Raw genomic sequence first — 18,405 nt, 5'->3', positions numbered from 1 at the left:
TCTGTGTATCACCAGTGCTATTATTTATTAATATTTTTCTTTGAATACATCACAACCTGACATTAATGCAGATTTTAGCTTCGTCATAAATAATAACATGCATGAACTCCTGTATTTCTTGGGCATATCATACTCATTTGGGAAGGAATGTTCTTTTTCTTAGCAGTGTTCCTGCGTGGGAGGCACACCAAGGCAGACCTCCTTACTGTCCCCAATCTGTTAAGAATACTGAAGAACAGAGAGTTCCAGTAACTTCTGCAAGGTCACCTGGTTAATAGAGATGACAGAACCAGAATTTGGTGTCTGACTCTTGGCTCTGTCCTGGGCTGTCCCTGTCCCACTAACTCAAACCATTCTTTGTTTTGTTTTTTGTTTTTCTTTTTATTCCACGTCAGACAGGAAATGTGCTGACGTCGTAACAAGGTTTGAGGGAGGCACATCTCACACAGGCATGTGAAAACCCAATCATCATGCTTATGAACTACAAAAGGATCTCAAACCATTTTTAACTGAGTTCTCTATCCACATCAGGCACTCCGCAACTATGAACTGCTGGATAGTTGGATTAACGATGCCCTCCAAAAGCAAACTCTTTTGTAAGATTTTTTTCCCCTGAGTATGTTATATCCTGTGCAGTGTTGCTCACATCTTGGGACTAACACTTTTTAGCTGCCTCTTCCCAATTTGTAATTTTCTGACCCACCTATGGGCCATATCTGATTTGCAAATGCTACATTTTTGTTTGCATTACTAAGATGCTCACAGTTTTTGTGATGGATGCCATTTTGACATATTTGTCGAGACAGATGAATCTCCTCTTGGGAGGTATGATGTATTTTTCATGCTACAGTGTCTAATTCATCCATGGTGGGTGCTTCTGAGACTATCCAAGGTGTCACTACCTCAGAGCCATAGAAACCCTCTGGGAGGCCACAGGATGGTTCCGACAGGACAGTGGAGGCAGCTCCCTTCCCGATGCTGGAAACCACTGGCTTCTGGGAGATTCTCTACTCTCCCTCTACCCTACTAGGGTGGTGTGCTCTTTCCTGAATAGTTGCAGAGTTGCTAATTTTGTCCTTAAATCCAGTCCTAATTTAAAATTAAGCCATATATTTAAACCCATGACATGTTATACCAACTTTAGCTGCTGTAGATCTTAAATACTAGTCACACTGGCATTCTTTTTGATCCTAGTCAAACACTTCTAGATCATTCTTACCACAAGTCTTTTGCCCTTGCTGTTCTCTCTGTCTGGAATGCTCTCTCCCCAGCTCTTGTCACACCGATTTTCATTTTTTGCATTTCAACTCAATGTTATCTCTTCAAGGCCTTTCGCTGACCATCCTACATAAAATTGAACCCTTAACTCCTCATCCCGGTAACTTCCTATCCTACTAGTTGGATTTATTTTTTTCATGGATGTTTTTACCACCCCAAAGTATGTCATTTATTTATTTACCTATTGTCTCTCTCCTTCCTGCTCCACCCCCCAGTAGACGGTAACCACTGTGAATGGAATGCCAACGCATCTTTTGTTATCACCTTCTCTTGAGTGACCAATGAGTGTTTGATAAGGGGTTGCTAAGCCAATAAATGCATGATATGGTCCAGGTACCACAGTGAGGTGCAGAGAAAAGAGCAAGTCTCTGGAATCAGATGGAAGCAGCCCTCTGTTATAACGCAGGAATTAAGAGCACAGGCCCAGGAGTTAGATGGGTCTGGGTTCTAGGGCAGCCTCTGGCACTTCGTGGCTGTGTGCTGTAAGCAAGATCTTTCACCTCTGCTCTTTACGCACATCAACAGCAAATGGGGACTAATGAGTCACAGTGTATCATGTGCCTGGCCTGGTGCCAGCCACTGTAATAGGATCTTAACAAATGTTAATTGACTTCCTTTTCCTAGAAATGTCAGAAGAAACTCAAGAAACCCAAGACGCGGCCTTTGTAACACACCAGATAGTTAATGGAGAACTCAGGCCTCCGTATATTCAATACAATGTGCTTAAGTACAACTGCTGTACATTTTGCAAAAAGCAGTGATATTTCCAGCACTTGGCTATCTTATGTAGACTCCTGATAGGGTTTATAATCTTAAATCCACTGAAAAGAATCCAGTCTTTCAGCGCCTGACCTGTTCGAGAGAGGTGTCCCCTGCCCTGTATATTCAATTACTTGCTGTAGAATAGAACCGCATGAACCATATATAGTTCCTTCGGTGGTTGAACATTATGTTCCTCAGGTGGCCTAAGTGACTTTGAAGTACTTGTCAGCAACTGGCTTTCCTGTAACAGTACTGTAACCATTCAGTTCACAGTGACATTTTACTTCTGAAGCCCTTGTTCAGAATATTAAAAAGGGCATGCAACAGATTTCATCCCTTTGCCACAGGGACTGGGATTTTGTAAAGCTAGCCAATGGTCTACTCAGGGGAGACACACTGGCTCCAGAGAATGTTTAAAAATCGTTTTGAATTTGGCCCAGTGGCATTAAGTTGGTCAGTAAATACAACTATTGAGTCTGTTTCATTCCCATTGATGAGCTGGATTGACTGGACTGATTCACCAGGATGTCTGAAATCACTCCCACCACTTTCTTTGTTGATGAATGATGATGCTTTTCCATAAAAAAAAAAAAGAAGGAAAAAGGAAAAAGCAAAGACTATACAAACTTGGAAAGGAAGTTTTGTAGTTTGCTAGATTTCACTTGGATCAGCAAAATACTTGTGAATTCTGAATGGATGAAGGCCTCTGGATTCTTTCTCACTCTTCACAGTAATGACAGCTGGATTTATTCTATCCAAAACTGGTGCCCAAGAGCACGTGACAGGACCTGTTGGTATTTGTCACATTGACCATTCAGATGCCATCACTGCACGATGCCCTAACTCGGCCTTTGGTCTGAGGAGAGAGCGAGCAGAGCAGAGGGAGATGCGGGGGGACTCGGGAAGGGATGCTAAGTGGGGACCTGGGGCACTCTGTGCCTGGATTTAGTGTGTGAGGACTTGGGGCCTTTTCATATCTGTCCTTTAGGACTTTTTACATGTCAAGGGCACTACATTGTGACATTTTTCTCTGAGAAGCAACAAAAGGAATTGAATTTTGGATTCTGGCAGGCCAGGTTTCCTCACACTCAGCACATTGACACTTTGGGTCGGCGGTGTCTCTGTTTGGAGAGGCTGCCCTGTGCCTCGAAGGATGTTTAGCAGCATCCCGGCCTCCGCCACGAGATGCCGCTAGCATCCCCCAAGCTGTGATGACCAAAATACTTCCTGGCAAAGCCAAATGTCTCCTTGCTGGGTAGAAGCTGGGGATGAGCCCCTGGATGAGAACCAGTGAGGCAGACCTTAACTGTGGGAGATTGTTTTGTGGTCACAAGAAAACCTCTTTGAGGGCACTCCAGCTTCTCTTGTCTGTCCCGGGGCCTTTCAGACCTTTGAATTTCCTGGAGAATAGATGTTTGATGTGGATGAAATAATGATAAAAAAGGAAAAGGTGAGAGAGGGTGGGACCTGGATGCGTTAACTCCTCTCCTCTCTCTTCCTTTCTCTCCTCTGCGCCTCTATGAGTCTTCCAGAAAGCGAGAGATGGCGTGTAGGGGAGGAGAAACCTGGCTGCAGTCAGGAAGCTGTGGACTGAACCAAGGGAGCCTGAGGGCTGTGGAACTTCAAGTCATCCTGATATTTAAGTCCAGGCATCAGAGCTTACTGCAGGCAGTGTAGAAGGTGGTGTTTGGAGGCAAGCTGGGCATCCACCAGGACCCTTGGCGAAAGTGCAATGTAGGCAAAGTCGTTTCTGCCACCACGTCTATTTCTGAAGCCTCCCCACTCCCTGTCTCACTTTCCCTGCCCTCCAGACACTCGGTGGCCTCCTGTGGCCTCTGGCTGCTCAAAGTCCTCCTCCCCTAGGCTGAGCCACCAGTTTCCACACTACCTGCCCCCAGGTCAACGCTCCTTCCTTGGGTGCTGATTTCAGCTATTTGGGGGGTTGGAGGAGTCTAATACTTCACTAAGGGGAGAAGAGTCAGCAGGTTTAACCTATTCAGGGGATGTTCTGACTCTTAAAAGAGAAGCTTGTTACTCCTCTTCTAGAACACGTTTTGGAGCAAAAGGCTTTTCCATGGCTTATGTGGTTTCCCTGAAATGAGCATGACGGTTGCATATTTTCCAGCCACAGTCTCTGCAGTCCTCGGTCACACCTGTGAATTCCGTAAACTAGAGCCTTCGCTGAGAAAGGGGCTCCACGTGAGGTGAGCTGTGAATTTCCCATAAGAAAAGATCCAAATCCCTTAGCCTGGCATAGAAAGCCCTTTGTAAGAATCTGCCTTTCAAACCTCTTCTCCATTCATCCACTCAAATAATGCTGGAAAAGATGGACACAGCCCCATGACCCCAACCCCCTGACAATGCATACAGTCCAGTGCGGGGTTACACACAAGAAATCAGACAAAGACAATAGGGTGTCACATGCTAACCCGGGGTAGGTACGGGAGGCTCGGGAGTGCCTTGTACGTGGAACCAACCTGGAGGCTCACTCCTGGCTGGCCCAGGGAGGAAGTCTCACGCATCTGCTCTATTCAGCCCCACATGCCCACACCAGGCATGTTTTATCACGCCTCTCTGGCTCTGAACTTAACAGCCCCTCTGTTGAGAATGCCCTCTCATTATCTGTCTGAAAAACTCTTAATACCCTTTATGATCCAGCTTAACTGTTACCTCCAGGAGACTTTCTCTGACCACACTTTGCCCTCCCTGGCTTTTCTCTGCTTTTCCATGTCCCCCTGGCCCTACCGCCAAATGAAAGTGTGTTCTTTCCTTTGAGCTAAGTCCTTATACATCACCTCTATGGAAATATAAATCACACTGATTTGTCATGATGTGTTTACTCATCAATCTCCTCCAGTAACTTTCTTCAAAGCCCAGGCAATAAAGTATGTCTCTTTTAAACCCCCAGCTCCTAGCACAGTGCCTGGCACACAGAAGTGCTTAGTAAATGTCATCAAATGAATGAACCCATTCAAACTGGCATCTAGAAAATGTGATAGCAGATGTCTCCTTTATTCCTTTTTGTATTAGGTCGTGAGCGTTATCATATATATAGAAGAGTTCGTAAGACATATATGTCCAGTGTAAAATGAAAACCTATGTAACAATAGCCTGAGTCAAGAAAATAGCCTCCTCTATTCTTAACTCACCAGTGGATGTCATATACTTGAATTGAGTGTGTCACTAAGATGAAGACTCGACATTCTTCATCTGACCTGAAGTTATTGGGGTCTTCTTCCAAGCAAGCAGTCATATTGAACCTTAGGCCCGATATTCTGGATGCCAAATATTTGGCAGAAAGCCAAGCAATTCAGTCAAACATCAGTTGGCAGACATGGTCTGAAATTTAGCTTCAGGAAGCTATTCGTTCCACTGGACAATATTTTGCAAAAGATCTTGAGCACCTTCCTTCCTCCTACATATTGAGGTTGCAGGCTTATTTGGACTCTGCCACATATGAGGAAAAACAATTAATGTGTGAGCCTTGCTGGGATTATCTATGTAATACTCATAGTTAGCCTGTGTGGAGATCAGTCTATTTGTTGGTTGCTGTTAATACAGATCGGTTAAAGTCTTGCCACGTTATTCAGAAGGGGTGTACTGTACTCTGCTCTGCTTTGAGTGGAAATCAACCATCTGCGTCATTGCATTTGGTCAGAATACTGTGCCTTTGGAAAGGCTGTGGTTACAGGAGGCATGGCAACCACCTCCAGCGTGGTACACTCAGAGCTGGCAGGGCTGTCTGCATGGGCCTCATCCGCTGCCACTGCCGGGCTCACACAGCTCTCTTCTCCTTCCTCTGCTGTCCTTAACAACCAAGGGCCGGTGGCCAGCCAGCCTGCCTGCCCTCCTTCCTTCCTTCTTTTCTTCCCTCCGCCTTCCTTTCTTCCTTCTCTCCCACGTTTCCTCCTTCCCTTCCTTCTAGCTGCCTAATCTCTGCACATATACTAGAATAATGACTTGTTTGATGGATATTTCTTGAACCTGGCTGTAATTTTCTTCTTGAATACAAATTAAGCCCATTTCAAGAACTTATCAACTTCAGGATCCTGTCTGATTTCACTTCTCTATCTTCCTCCTCCTCCCACCTCGTGCATGTGTGTGTGTATCACGGAATCTATAATCACTCCATTTAATTGAATCCGAATTTTAAACTCCCTTTATAAAAAACTTAACTCCTTTTCATCATTTTCACTGACATTTCAAACTCTTTTATTGTTCTAGTTTTTTAATATGTAGTTCCTGAAGTCTTTTTGTTTGTTTGATTGATTGTTTAAAGCAGATAACAACATCATTCTCTAGCCTTTGTTTCAAGGAGTTTAATTCATTTTCTGAGCAACCACACTGTGCCAGACACAGTCTGAGATGCTGGGGAGACAGCAGTGAACAAGGTAGATGTATGTGGTCCCTGCTCTCATGGAGTTGGCATTCTAAATGAATTTTATATTCTAAAACTGAGCTGTCCAATACAGTAGCCACTAGTGACACGCAGCTATTTAAGTTAAAATTTCAATCAGTTAAGATGAGATAAAATTAAAAATTCAGTTTTTCATTTGCACTGGCCACATCTCAAGCACTCAATAGTCACATGTGACTAGCAGTTATGGTACAGGACAACATAGATCTGGACCAGTTCCATCACAGTAGATTCTACTGTACAAGGCTATTCTGGAGAAATATTCCAGACCTACTACCATTCTGGGAGTCTAAGAAATTCCTGTAGCCACACTGTGAGATGATTATGATGACATCAGGCCATAATTACTTCATATATAATCATCCCTTTGAAACATGAAAATTATGTCTAACATGCTTGGAGCCTATATGTTTATTTTTATTTTGGGCATCCTGTTTTTACTTATGAGATGGTTAAATTAGTGTGGTGAGATAATATTTTGAAATACTCATCTTCCCTTCCTGTCTTTCAAGCAGGTACTGGCTCTATCCACCATCCCAGGGGAAGGAAGATTGTAGGGCAGAACACAGAAATAGTCCTTGAGTCTCTTTGGCTTTCAGGGGTGCTAGAGTATTTGTAGAAGGGGCAATAGAAAGAAGGATTTGGGGACTAGATAAAACTGTCTGGGCAGAAGCAGGGCTGGGGGAGAAAAGAGAGTCTGCACACACACGTGAGGGTGTATAAGAGTGACGCCAGCTTGCACGTGCGTTGTGGGCTCAGGCTGCGAGTCCCTGGATGTTCTGCTGGTGGTAGCAGGTTCCCAGAGAGAGAAAGTGTCCAGGATTTGGGACTGTGGTGAGACCTCATAAATCCACTGGACCTGAGGGGGTCACACTGACTGGAATAATGGATATTTCAGCAGTAAATAGATGATTTACCAACTAGGTCCTGCCCTTCCCCCCAATCTTAATCTACCTTCAAGAAAGATAGAAAGGGTACATCTGAGGTGGTGATTTTTCCCCAGCTCAAGGGGACGAGTGATCAAAATGGAAATAAATGGAATTATAATAAAAAATAAAGTTGATTTTCTAGCAGCGTCTGCATTTTTGTGGTCTGTGAGCCATACCCATTTCACAAACAGTGTGGTTTCATTCTGTATACGATAACTCAACAACAGACATCATCTTCTCCTTTGCTCTATTTTATTTATGCCTACATTTTTCTATCGGTAGAATAACACTTTTCCTGGGAAGAAGTGCACAAAGCAGTGTCATCTTATGTATTTGGAGAAAACTTCAAATAGTTTGGAAATTGATTTCATCCTGGAGCTCTGGTTTCACACATTCCTCAACTGAACTCAGTGGGAAGGAAGCCAATGCAATTTCATGACTGGATGATTTAGACCAGGGCTAAGAGAACTAGAGTCCATGGGCCATGTCTGGCCTGCCTATTGCTTTTGTAAATAAAGTTTTATTGCAACACAACCACACCCATTAGTTTACTTGTTGTCTATGATTGTTTTTGTGGAACAATGGCAACATTGCATAGCTACAACAGAGCCTTGCGGTACCATCTCTCCCTTTATAGAAAAGTTTGTTCACACCTGGACTTAAAGATGAGGACCGTGTCTGAACATCTTCCTGTTTCCTTTCAGGTCCTGCTCCATGCAAAGCAGAGATTTGAGAAATGTGGTGTAATAAAAGATCCTAAGGCTGGAACGAACTTTTGAGCTTCAAGGATGACTTCTTTCAGTAATGCTTAGGAACATAATACCTTGAGTTACAGCCATTAACCTCGAGTATTAAAGAAGTACAAGGTGCAATGAAGTCTCTGTCAGCTGGAATAAGAGAGATAATCTTATCTCCTCATCTTGCTAATACAGATGACTAGATCAGTCATCTGCTGTGTATATAATCGGGGGCTCCCTGTGGCTTCCTGGTCTGCACTGCAAGGAAGGATCTTGAGCCTCCCTTACAAATGATGTTGGGTTGGATCTGAGGAGATGTGGAGCCTGAGTGCTTATCTTAGGTTGGTTTCTTCCACAAGTGACCCTAAGCAAAAGCTTCAAGTGAAAGCAATTAGTTCAGGAAGTGCTCCAAGGAGAAACTGGATAGTATAAGCAAAGGAGGCCGAATAAGAAAGGGAGAAAAGCCAAGAAAGGTGCAATTTCAGTTGAAACCTGAGCCTTAGCCTGATCCCACAGGGATCTCCAGACTATGAATCACATGTCACATTTAGGAGGGTATTTTGCAGTCCTGAAGGTAGTAGTTTTTTCCACTGAAACAGGAGCCAAGAGAACAAGGCTTTTATACTCCCCATATCCTTCCCTTCCCAATAGACAGTGACAGAGGACAAAACACCTTGGACAGACCAAAAAAAAAAAAAAAAAAGCCCCCAAAACGTTAAGCTCTTTGGGTGGTGAAGAGGCTCCAATAGCTCAAGAGCAATTATCAGAAGTTCATAGTGGGAGTCGGAGCATTAAATCACACAGAAACTGGAGGGTGAGTAGAAGGGGGATGGGTGGGTAACCTGGGCAGAGAACTAATGATATCTGCCACAGCACCAGACTAGGTGTCTTCTCCACCAGTGTTTATTATATGTCATTTGACATTATATGCCATTTTGAATTATCCATGTCATTTCCATAAAATGGGTCCTCCACTGCATGGCAGAAACTTCTTCCTCCTCTTTTTCCTCATCCTCTTACTTTTCTTTCAAAAGTAAATTATTTCTGGGGGGGGAAACAAAAAGCCAGATACTTTATTTAGGGGTAGGGGTGGTGGGTCTCCTTTTTTATGATTGAAAAGATAAAAAATTCAAAATTCTCTTTGAGACTCTATTATTTCTTCCATAACATCTTTTTGGGGGAAATATATACCAAAAATTCTCTGCCCACTCTGTAGAATGGTATTTCTTTTATTTGACATAAGTCTACCACTTTCATACTTCAAGGGATTGTTGGCTGAAATATACACAGATTTGGGACTCAGGTCATGCTCACTGTATCCACAGAGAAATTCACTTTCAGAATTCTTATATTTCAGCCACATTCAGTTTTATCTTTCCAAAGTGAAGAGCCCTAATCTTTCTGATTTGTCCTCAATTTGCAGCTTTATATTCATTCCTTGATTGGTTGGGTTGCTTTTCGTTGGCTCAATGTATTTATGTCTTCCTTGGGGCACAGTGACCAAAATTATACCTGGTGTCCCAGGCACAGGCACAGATATATCACACCTTTGAATTAAGTAAAGATAGCTCCTTGTATTTTGTTTTTAATACTACTCTAGGTGATGTTTAACATCATTTTGGGTTGAGTTACACATCATGCAGGTGTCTCTAGTTTTCAGCCTGTAGTGATTGCCTTTTCTTACCCATAACCAATTGCATCTAGTTAGAGTATAGAGTATAACTATTTCTTGATGACCAATTTTATCCTATTTTATTTTAAAATTATTAATTTAACAATTTAAATCAATTTTATTTAAAATTTATTTTTAAATGTTATTTAATCATGCTCTTGGTAAACTTTATCTGCTACTTTTCTACTGACACACAACATGAATTTTTTCTGAAACCCCTCACTTGGGCTTAGTATTTAGCACTGCCATAGATAGATTCTTCTCTAAATCTCGTGGATTCCCATTTCTTAATTACTTTTGCACATGCTAAAGAGGGCAAGTTTCAACATAGTTTTAAGGAAACTCTATTGATCTGTCTCTATTCAAAGGGACAAACATTTTCATAACTTTTTTCCCCAGTAATAAGTTAGCTCCTGATAGGTGACAAAATAGTCCTAACAACTAGATAAGAAGTCAACTTTTCTCTTCCAAGCACACATTTTTGGGAAGTGGTCTGGAGCTTTATTGAGAAGGTTTAAAGGATTTTAAATATGTCACATCTGCTGATGCTTTATTTTCCACAGGATTACCTAGGACTGACGTAGGGTATTCATGGTAGGGTAGAGAAAACATGGGTTTTGGAGTCATGCAAACTAAAAGTGCTCTGTTAAAGGTGCAGTTACAACAGAGGCTGAAAATGGTCAAGATGGGCCAAGCACTAAGTTTAATTAAAAGCAAGGTATTAGCAAGTTTCGAAGAGGTTAAAAAAATGGAATATTTGGAGGTAATATCAAGAATTCATTTTTGTGAAAGGTGATGAATGGTACTTCTCTGGCATCATGAGCCTCTGCCAGTTTCAAAAGGAGAGCCTCCTTCGAGATGGAGCATTCTCCAGCCGTGTGGGGAGGTTCTTTTTCAGGATTCGGTTATTCTTCTCCGTTACACGAAGTCTCCAGTTCCATCCTTTTAGGGCTAGATATCATTAGCCTCATCTGACCTCTTATACTGCTAGGGTTCTAGTCTCCGGCTGCCTCAAAACTCTGGCTAAGGTACTCCTACGTACTTCTGGATAGGGAGTATCATCCTCCACTCCCGCAATGCGAGCTCCTCCAGCCACCCACCCTCCCCTGTGCTATTGTTCTCACACTGGGCTTTCTGCCCCCTGAATTTTCTCATCGCTGTTCCCTTTTTCTTCCTTTTCCCTGAACTTTCTGGAACCCCCTTATTATCAAACACAAACTCCTATGTTTTCTCACTTTTATGAGCCCATTTCCCCATTTTCTTGCCTTAATTAAAACCTGCTTTGCAGCAAGATACCATTTCTTTGTAACCCTCTCCAGTGGAAGATGCACAGTCTCTTATATCCACCCCAGAAGTAATGTCTGCCATCTGGTTGATACTCTTGGCCTTTTCTGAATCACTGTTTTTAACTCTTGCGCAAAAGGTCCTCTCTCCTTTGAGTTTCAGGTCATCCTGATCAAAGTTTTATTGTTCACACCTTATCCTTTCATTATCAGAAAAAAATTTCAATGTCTATTGACAAACACAGAAGAATTTAGCTTCACAATGCTTGACCTCAATTCTAGCATATTCTAGAACCCGTTCTCATAGCTACACCTGACCTTATCATTATTCTAAATTGCTGCACCTCTTAATGCCAGTTTACCATTCTCTGACTACAACATCTTATCACAACTACCAGGGTCCTTAGTTAATGCAATTTCTGCTCAGGCTAGACATCTAGCCCTTGTATTATTCTTACTGACATTATAACTTCGCTTTCTTCTCCCTCCTTCTTAGATCTCGTAATGTGTGACTTTAAGAACCCTTGCGAGCATCTCTAAAAGCCCTATTCCCCTTTCTCATTGCCATACAGACACAGCAAAGCCTCAATCTTGGATTAATTCAACTGTTTGTCTTTCTTGATAGTTTATCTGGGCTGCTGAGTCATGATTGAGAAAACACACAACCTAATTATGCAAATAAGGGGCCTAAGCAATGCTGTGATGTATACCAAGTCAGTGACAGCTCTCATTTTCCCTAGTGGTGATTATAAGACATCACTCTTCTCCCCAAAGCTCCGCTTCACGGACACTTTCTCTGCCCCTCTTCCACCGCTGATACACATACAACACTTCTCTCCCTCTTCCCAAGTAAATGCTTTGCCTTCCTGCTCATTCACTCTTAAATCACTGTGCTTAGTTTTTGCATTCACCATTGAAATAAAAATTTTCTGGCAAAAGACACCAGTGACTTCCTAAAGGACTAATTGAAGGGACTCTTCTAAATGTTCACCTAGTTGGACTTTTCCCTTGCACTTGAAACTGTTGACCATTTCAGTCTCAGTATTCCACTCCGGCCTTCTCTTCTCTCTCTACTTGTGCTCCCTGGCAAGCTCATGCATCATGGCTTTAAGTGGTAGTTATATATGTGATTTCTAAATCTATAGCTCTAGTCCAGCTCATTCTACTGAGCTCTAGATTTCTAGGTACAAAAGAGCCTTCTTCGTGGTTTTCCTGGAGTCCCCACGGAAACCTCAAATTCAACTTAACCCCAAATGAACAAATCCTTCCCTCTTCCTCCCACAATTCTCTTCCTAGGTTCTCTAGCTCACCCTTTAGACTCAGCCAGAAATTTGGGCATGATCTCCAGCTCCTCTGTTTTAAATCCTCATCCACTTTTTCCACTATTACCCTCTGTACCGTTTGATTTCTTTCCAGGTCCTTTGGATTTGACCTTTCTAAAATCTCATGCTGCCTGTCTGCTCCATCCTAGCTGCTACTGCATTAGCAATGACCTCTCACCTCCCATCTCAACCCTTCTTACGGACACTCCACATTTTTGCCCAGGAGCTCTGATTAAACGTGTATCTGAAAAAAAAACAACAACAACAAAAAAAACGTGTATCTGATCATGGTACCACCTTGAGCATGGAGTAGAAGTCCTCTACGATCTGTACCCAGGTATCTCTCTTCAGACCTGTCTGTCCTACTTCCTGCCTCTTGCTTCTAACTCTACAGTTAGCTATACTCAACTACCTGCTGCTCCTGGAAATTTTCATACTAATTCTCAGTTTGGAATGCCATTCTTCTCTCTTCACACCTCCTGCTTCCATCTGCCTAGCAAACATCTGCTTGTATTTCAGGGCTTGGCTCAACTCTCCCTTTCTTTGCAAGGCCTCATCCATTGCACCCCTCCTTCACGCCAGGCAGAGCTGACTACCTTCTTCTTTGGGTTCCATCTCTACACATATATTGTCAATGTCAGTTTGCCTCTCCTACACTGTAAGCTCTTTGAAGCAATGTCTCTATCATGGGCATCTCTGTGCCTCAGTTTCCATCTCAGAACAAGAACAAAATACATATCTGCTGAATGAAGCAAGAAAGAATTCAAAATAAAGTCCAACCTGCGAGAAATGCTAAATAAATGTCATGACAGTGGCACAAATGTTGATCACAACAGTGTGGTCCCAAAGGCCTGTCTGCAGACAGTTCTGTTATTGGTAACTCCATTAAGCCTCAGTTTGCATTAGTAAACAAGTCAGGTGGGTATTCTCTATGATGCGAGCTGACTTTCAGGGACAGACAATGGGGATGGCACCTCGTATTGGCTTGTTTCCTTAGCAATTTATGGAAACAAAACCCGACAAAACAATTCCCCCTTTCTCAAAAGTTGGCACCGGCTCAAGTTTTTCTTTTCCAAAATACTTTGGTCAGGCAACACTCCCCGTGCTATATAGCTGTTAGGCATTCGTGTGCTCTGAATCCATTAGAGAAGGTCAGTCCAGAATACTAAACAGATGCACAGGCCTGAGTTTTGGGAACTGGCGTCTAATGAGTGAAATGCATAACAAACAATAACCATCTTCTCTGTGCATGCTGGTCTAAGAGTGCATGCTGAAATGAGCAGGCATATTTCAGAGACTGGCACCTTACATTGTCCTGACTGCCACACCTGAAGTGAGGAACAATTAATTCGAGGCAGAAAAGTAATTCAGGAGACTATTTTGGCTTCGCATGCATATACGTGATCCTTGTTTCCTGACAAACACACCACTTTAAGTCCAGTCAATATCACAGAGACAACATGGACCCAAAAGAGTGAGGATTTTTTTTCCCACTCCAAACCTTTGTACTATGTATATACATAAATAAATAAATGAAGCAAAAACAAAACAAAAAACGCCTCCTAGCCCAGACTACCTATTAATTCCAGATGGAAAAGCCCTGGGCAATAAGAAAAAAAACCTCACCCATGTACTAAGCAGATTGGGTAGTTAATTTGGAGTGACTGGAAGAGCTAGATAATACTAAGTTGTCACGGTAGAAAGTAAGTTTTGGACATTCTGCTTTCACATTACTATCTAAACTTGTAAAAATACTCAGAGAGGCAGAAAGAAGGACTAAATTTAGACCCTTATTTAATGCATTCAAGAGCATGATTCATTTTCCTCCTGCCCTGGTACAGCCTGGGGAATCTGAATATACACCAGGCAACACATGGATGCCCTGTAAATAAATGAAAACTGCATTCATTCAGGGGCTAGGGAAAGCCAGGGACACCCCATTTTCTCTGCTGACAAAGGTGCACTTCTAGACACCTCACACACCAGGACGTAGAACCAGATTTCTAAGCTGGCAAGAGGCCATCTAATTTTAGCTTTGCTCAGCCTTGGCATGAACACTGCTGGGCTAGAAATGTATTCTCTGGCTCCTCTCCTCTCAGTGGCCTTTTCCCCTCAAGCTCCCATGGGATCCTGACCAGCTCTCAGAAGCCATACAACATGGCGCACTCTAATGAGACTACCCAAAAGGATGACATCATTTGGTAGCAATGCATTTAACAGCCCAGAGCCCATGTCACTTCATGGCAGCCCTTAGGTTGGGTCTTAGAGAACTAGTATTATAGATAATAAAGTTTGGGTTATTTGAAAACACAAAACAAAACCAAAAGAAACCAACCAAACAACAATAGCAAGTTCAGTTCCCAGGAATGACATCAGGGTGGTTGGTAGGCACAGTTTCCAGGGTAGAACAGAGCATCAGTGTCCCTTCCCCAATCCCAGTTTTATCATCTTCTGCTTCCAATCACGTTCTTGCCTCGGCTTCCAGCACCAAGGCAAATATCCTAGCTTCCACAGATAATTTAGATTAAGGATGAGCTATCATTTGTGTTAGTCCCACACAGTTTAGAGGAGAAAAGCATCTAAGTTATTTTGTGATTTCACAGTGATTCTACTTTTTTCCTTTTGATTTTAGTTTTTAAGCACATTTGGAAAGTAACCTTACCGGGCTCATTCTAGTGTCTTAGGCTTTATTGATCTTAGTGATCTTCGGTCTCTGTGTTTAGGACAAACGATAGGAAGAAAGATGGAACGTATATAAAAAATCTGTAGTTAAGTAACATTGCCTCCCAGAAGTGAGGGCATTAAAGCTGTCCTCCCTTCTGAGGTGTGAGATTGACATTAATCACCCACTCTGAGTGCCCTATTGTACATCCACATCCATCCATCCCAATTAAGAAAGAGATTATTTTCCCAAACGTGAAATGAGTTCAGCAATTTTGAAGTAAAAAACAAAGAGTCAGAGGTGGAGCGCGTGCAGTATGTTAGAAATGAGTTGCTCTGAGAAAGTGTTTGAATGAGCAGCGCTTGGAAAAGCCTCTGTGGGCCACATCGACAGGATGGGACTGGCAGACCCCGCGCAGGGCTGTAGGTCCAGGCAGTTGTGAGATCCAATCAGCCTGAATACATGCTTCACAAACCAACCTGGTCACGGCACAAAAAAGAGACAAGACATCATAGGGCAGCATAAATGATTTGTACCTTTCTCAAAGAGCTTGATACTTGGGTCTCCGGGGTATTTCTGAACCATCAGGTAGGGCAGTCGCCCAATCCTCACTGGGCCCAGCCAGTGCCCTAACGTGACTATCAAATCATTTAGAGAGCAGGGGTGTTCAATGACATTGGCCAAATGGAATGACAGATGTGGGGGGGGCAGCCTTCTATACCCATTTGAGAAAGGACAAATACTCGTTAGCACTCTAGACAGAAAACTGGCTGATTTAGCTTAGAACAGTGGCTGCCATTGCAGCCAATTTCAGAACATTGAAAAGGAAGGTAAGTGGTTGGGGGAAGGGCACTGTGAAGGTTGCATCTATCCAAGGCTGGGTCAGTTATATACTGGGATTTGGAGTAAAAATTTATTCTCACACACGTAGAGCACCACAGATCTAATTAACAAGGTCGGAAATCTATTTTCATATTTCATTCACACAATAACACCTCTCTTCCATCTCCAGGGGGTTTTCAAGTTCTAAACTACAATCAGCCCTTCTTTTAAAGTAACAATAATAAATCCTCTTGTTCAGCCAGATGGTGGTGTTTGTTGCACTAGGCTGGGTTCGTAGTACAACATCAATAAATGGCCACTTGTAGAGGGACAGACAAAATCCCACTGATAGAGCACACCTACACCTCCCTCCTTCTCCCATCCCCAAATGTTGCACTATCAAAACACCCATGGGGGCTTCATCTCATTTTGGGGAAGAAAGGAAAACTAGAAAAGGCAAAATAACGTAACTAAGTGGCAAAGCAATTTCTTGAGGGGAAAACAGCACATTGACTCTCTGAGGAGAATGATCATAGGTAGGCTTTTCAGGTGTTGTTTTGCCTTCAGGGACTGTTTGAGAGGAGGCTCTCCAGAGGACTTTCCTGAGTCCCTGGAAAGCTGTGTTGGGGAAGGCTGCACATTGTTAACCAAAGACATCACAACTGGGAGATAGAGTTAAAATTCTTTCTCAGTGAGTTGGCTAAGTCTCACGCAACAAATATTTTGTTCCAATTAGGTATTCCAAAAAGTCTTGCTTGCCTGAGATAACACATTTTGAGAAGGAAAGGATATTTGTTCAAAATCCATCATGGAAGAAAAAACTATGTACTGGTGTGTTCTGCTGCCAGTGTGTATATATCCTCTGCCTAGGTCTGGAGGACTCACAGTCTTGGGTGCCTTGTCCTTCTCTTCCTGGTCTTAGTCCCACCTGGGATGGGTGGGGCTGGGGGGCGATGCTGCTAGTCTGGTCTCTGCTCCTGTTCTTTGTAGCTGTCTACCTGGTTATGTAACCCTAATCCGGGCCCACAGTCCGGGGCTCAGATGCCTGGCCTGTCAGCAAAAAAATGTCTGAAAAATGTTAATTCAACAATGTTGGAGGGATGTTATTTCCAGAGATAAACTCCTCAGGGAAAATGAGAAGGAGTTGCTGCTCCTGGGATTCAACTCTTCCACACTGGAAGATGTTTCTTTAATGATGCTTTCTTCCCCCACAAATTTCCCAGTGTCTGGTGTGTCCTGACATTTGGTCCAAATAAAATCCTGGAATAGACTCCTAGGATATAACTATCTTCAAACTCCATGCAAGAGGAGTTTTTATTACAGAGAATCAGCATCTATTAGGGCATGAAACATTGGGGGCCTGCTGGCACTCACTCCCCACATGGAATCACACTGCATAATATAGATATTATTTTTTTCTGGCATTTATAGCAAGCAACTAAATTTGTGACCTGAGGCATTTTCCATACTTCCAGGCAGTGAATACTGGCTTCTTATGAGTCTCAATGGCACATAATTTAAGACAGTGGGAAAGGGAGTTAGAGAATAGTTTCCAGTGCAAGGAAAACACCATGCAGATGTTTGCCCTTACTCTTGATGATGGCAAAATTGAGAATTGTTTATTTGTTCCAAAGTCAAACTCAAGAAATTTATTTTCTAAAGGCTGGGGGTTGGGATAAGGGTGGGGAATAGTGACATATCCTGATACTGAAATATTCAACACATGGCCCTCGGACTTTGAATCACAAAATAATTTAGATCTTTTTAAATGGTTCATTTTTTTGATCCAATTTGGCATGCCAAATGTCGATTTGTATCACAGAACATGATGTACCTAAAGAAACACCCAAGGACTGCTTTGCTAAAATTGTATATTCACCTTCTGTAATTGTTGTTTTTTGTTTTTTTTCCTCCAAGATAGGAAGCTAGGAATCGGTCCTCTATCTTGAGCCATTTATTGAGAACAAACAAATGAACTCAGAAAAGATACAACCCAATTGAATTTAAATACCTGACTTTGGTGTATGAGAATCATAAACTTGCTTACGGTCTATCTGGTCCGCAAACACTTCCCCATAAATCATCCAATAGGGCATATAGAAGATGTTCTTGGCCAGTTTCCATGATGGCTCCTCGTTGGGAAAAAGGATGGCTTGCCTGGCGACCCCAAAGCTCATCAGCACCACCAGCATAATGATGACAAAGTACATCATGTCTATCATCTGGAAGGGTGGGGAAGCAGAGGGAGAAACAAAAGAAAATCCGTATGATTGAGTGTACTTATGAATGCTGACGTTGATGGAAACCTTTGGAAGAGATCCACTTTCTGGACTACTAATAAGGGGTGTTTAGACAGGGAGTCATGTCCACAGAATCTTATCAGTAACTCAAAAAACATTTTTTTAAAAAAATGCATGCACGATGGAGCCCCTTCATTTTCGTTGCTGTCTATGGGACCCAGTCCATTCTAGGGACGGGAGTCATATAACACACAGGCTTGGCGAACCCAGTACTAACTTTT

The 18,405-nt window shown here is 42.6% G+C and overlaps 1 protein-coding gene across 1 annotated transcript in view; it reads right to left on the bottom strand.

Annotated features, from left to right (window-relative positions):
- TRPM3 (transient receptor potential cation channel, subfamily M, member 3) overlaps positions 1–18,405 on the bottom strand; it is a 338,389-nt gene that overhangs the window by 38,942 nt on the left and 281,042 nt on the right. The window contains exon 22 of the mRNA XM_012641622.1: positions 17,932–18,106. Within this exon, the coding sequence (XP_012497076.1) occupies positions 17,932–18,106 (175 nt within the window). The remainder of the gene's footprint in view (positions 1–17,931; positions 18,107–18,405) is intronic.

Source organism: Propithecus coquereli, unplaced genomic scaffold (assembly GCF_000956105.1).
Source record: "Propithecus coquereli isolate 6110/MARCELLA unplaced genomic scaffold, Pcoq_1.0 Scaffold166, whole genome shotgun sequence".
Classification (NCBI taxonomy): Eukaryota; Metazoa; Chordata; class Mammalia; order Primates; family Indriidae; genus Propithecus; species Propithecus coquereli.
The sequence above is the reverse complement of the archived record's forward strand: the minus strand, read 5'-3'. Positions and strand labels throughout refer to the sequence as shown.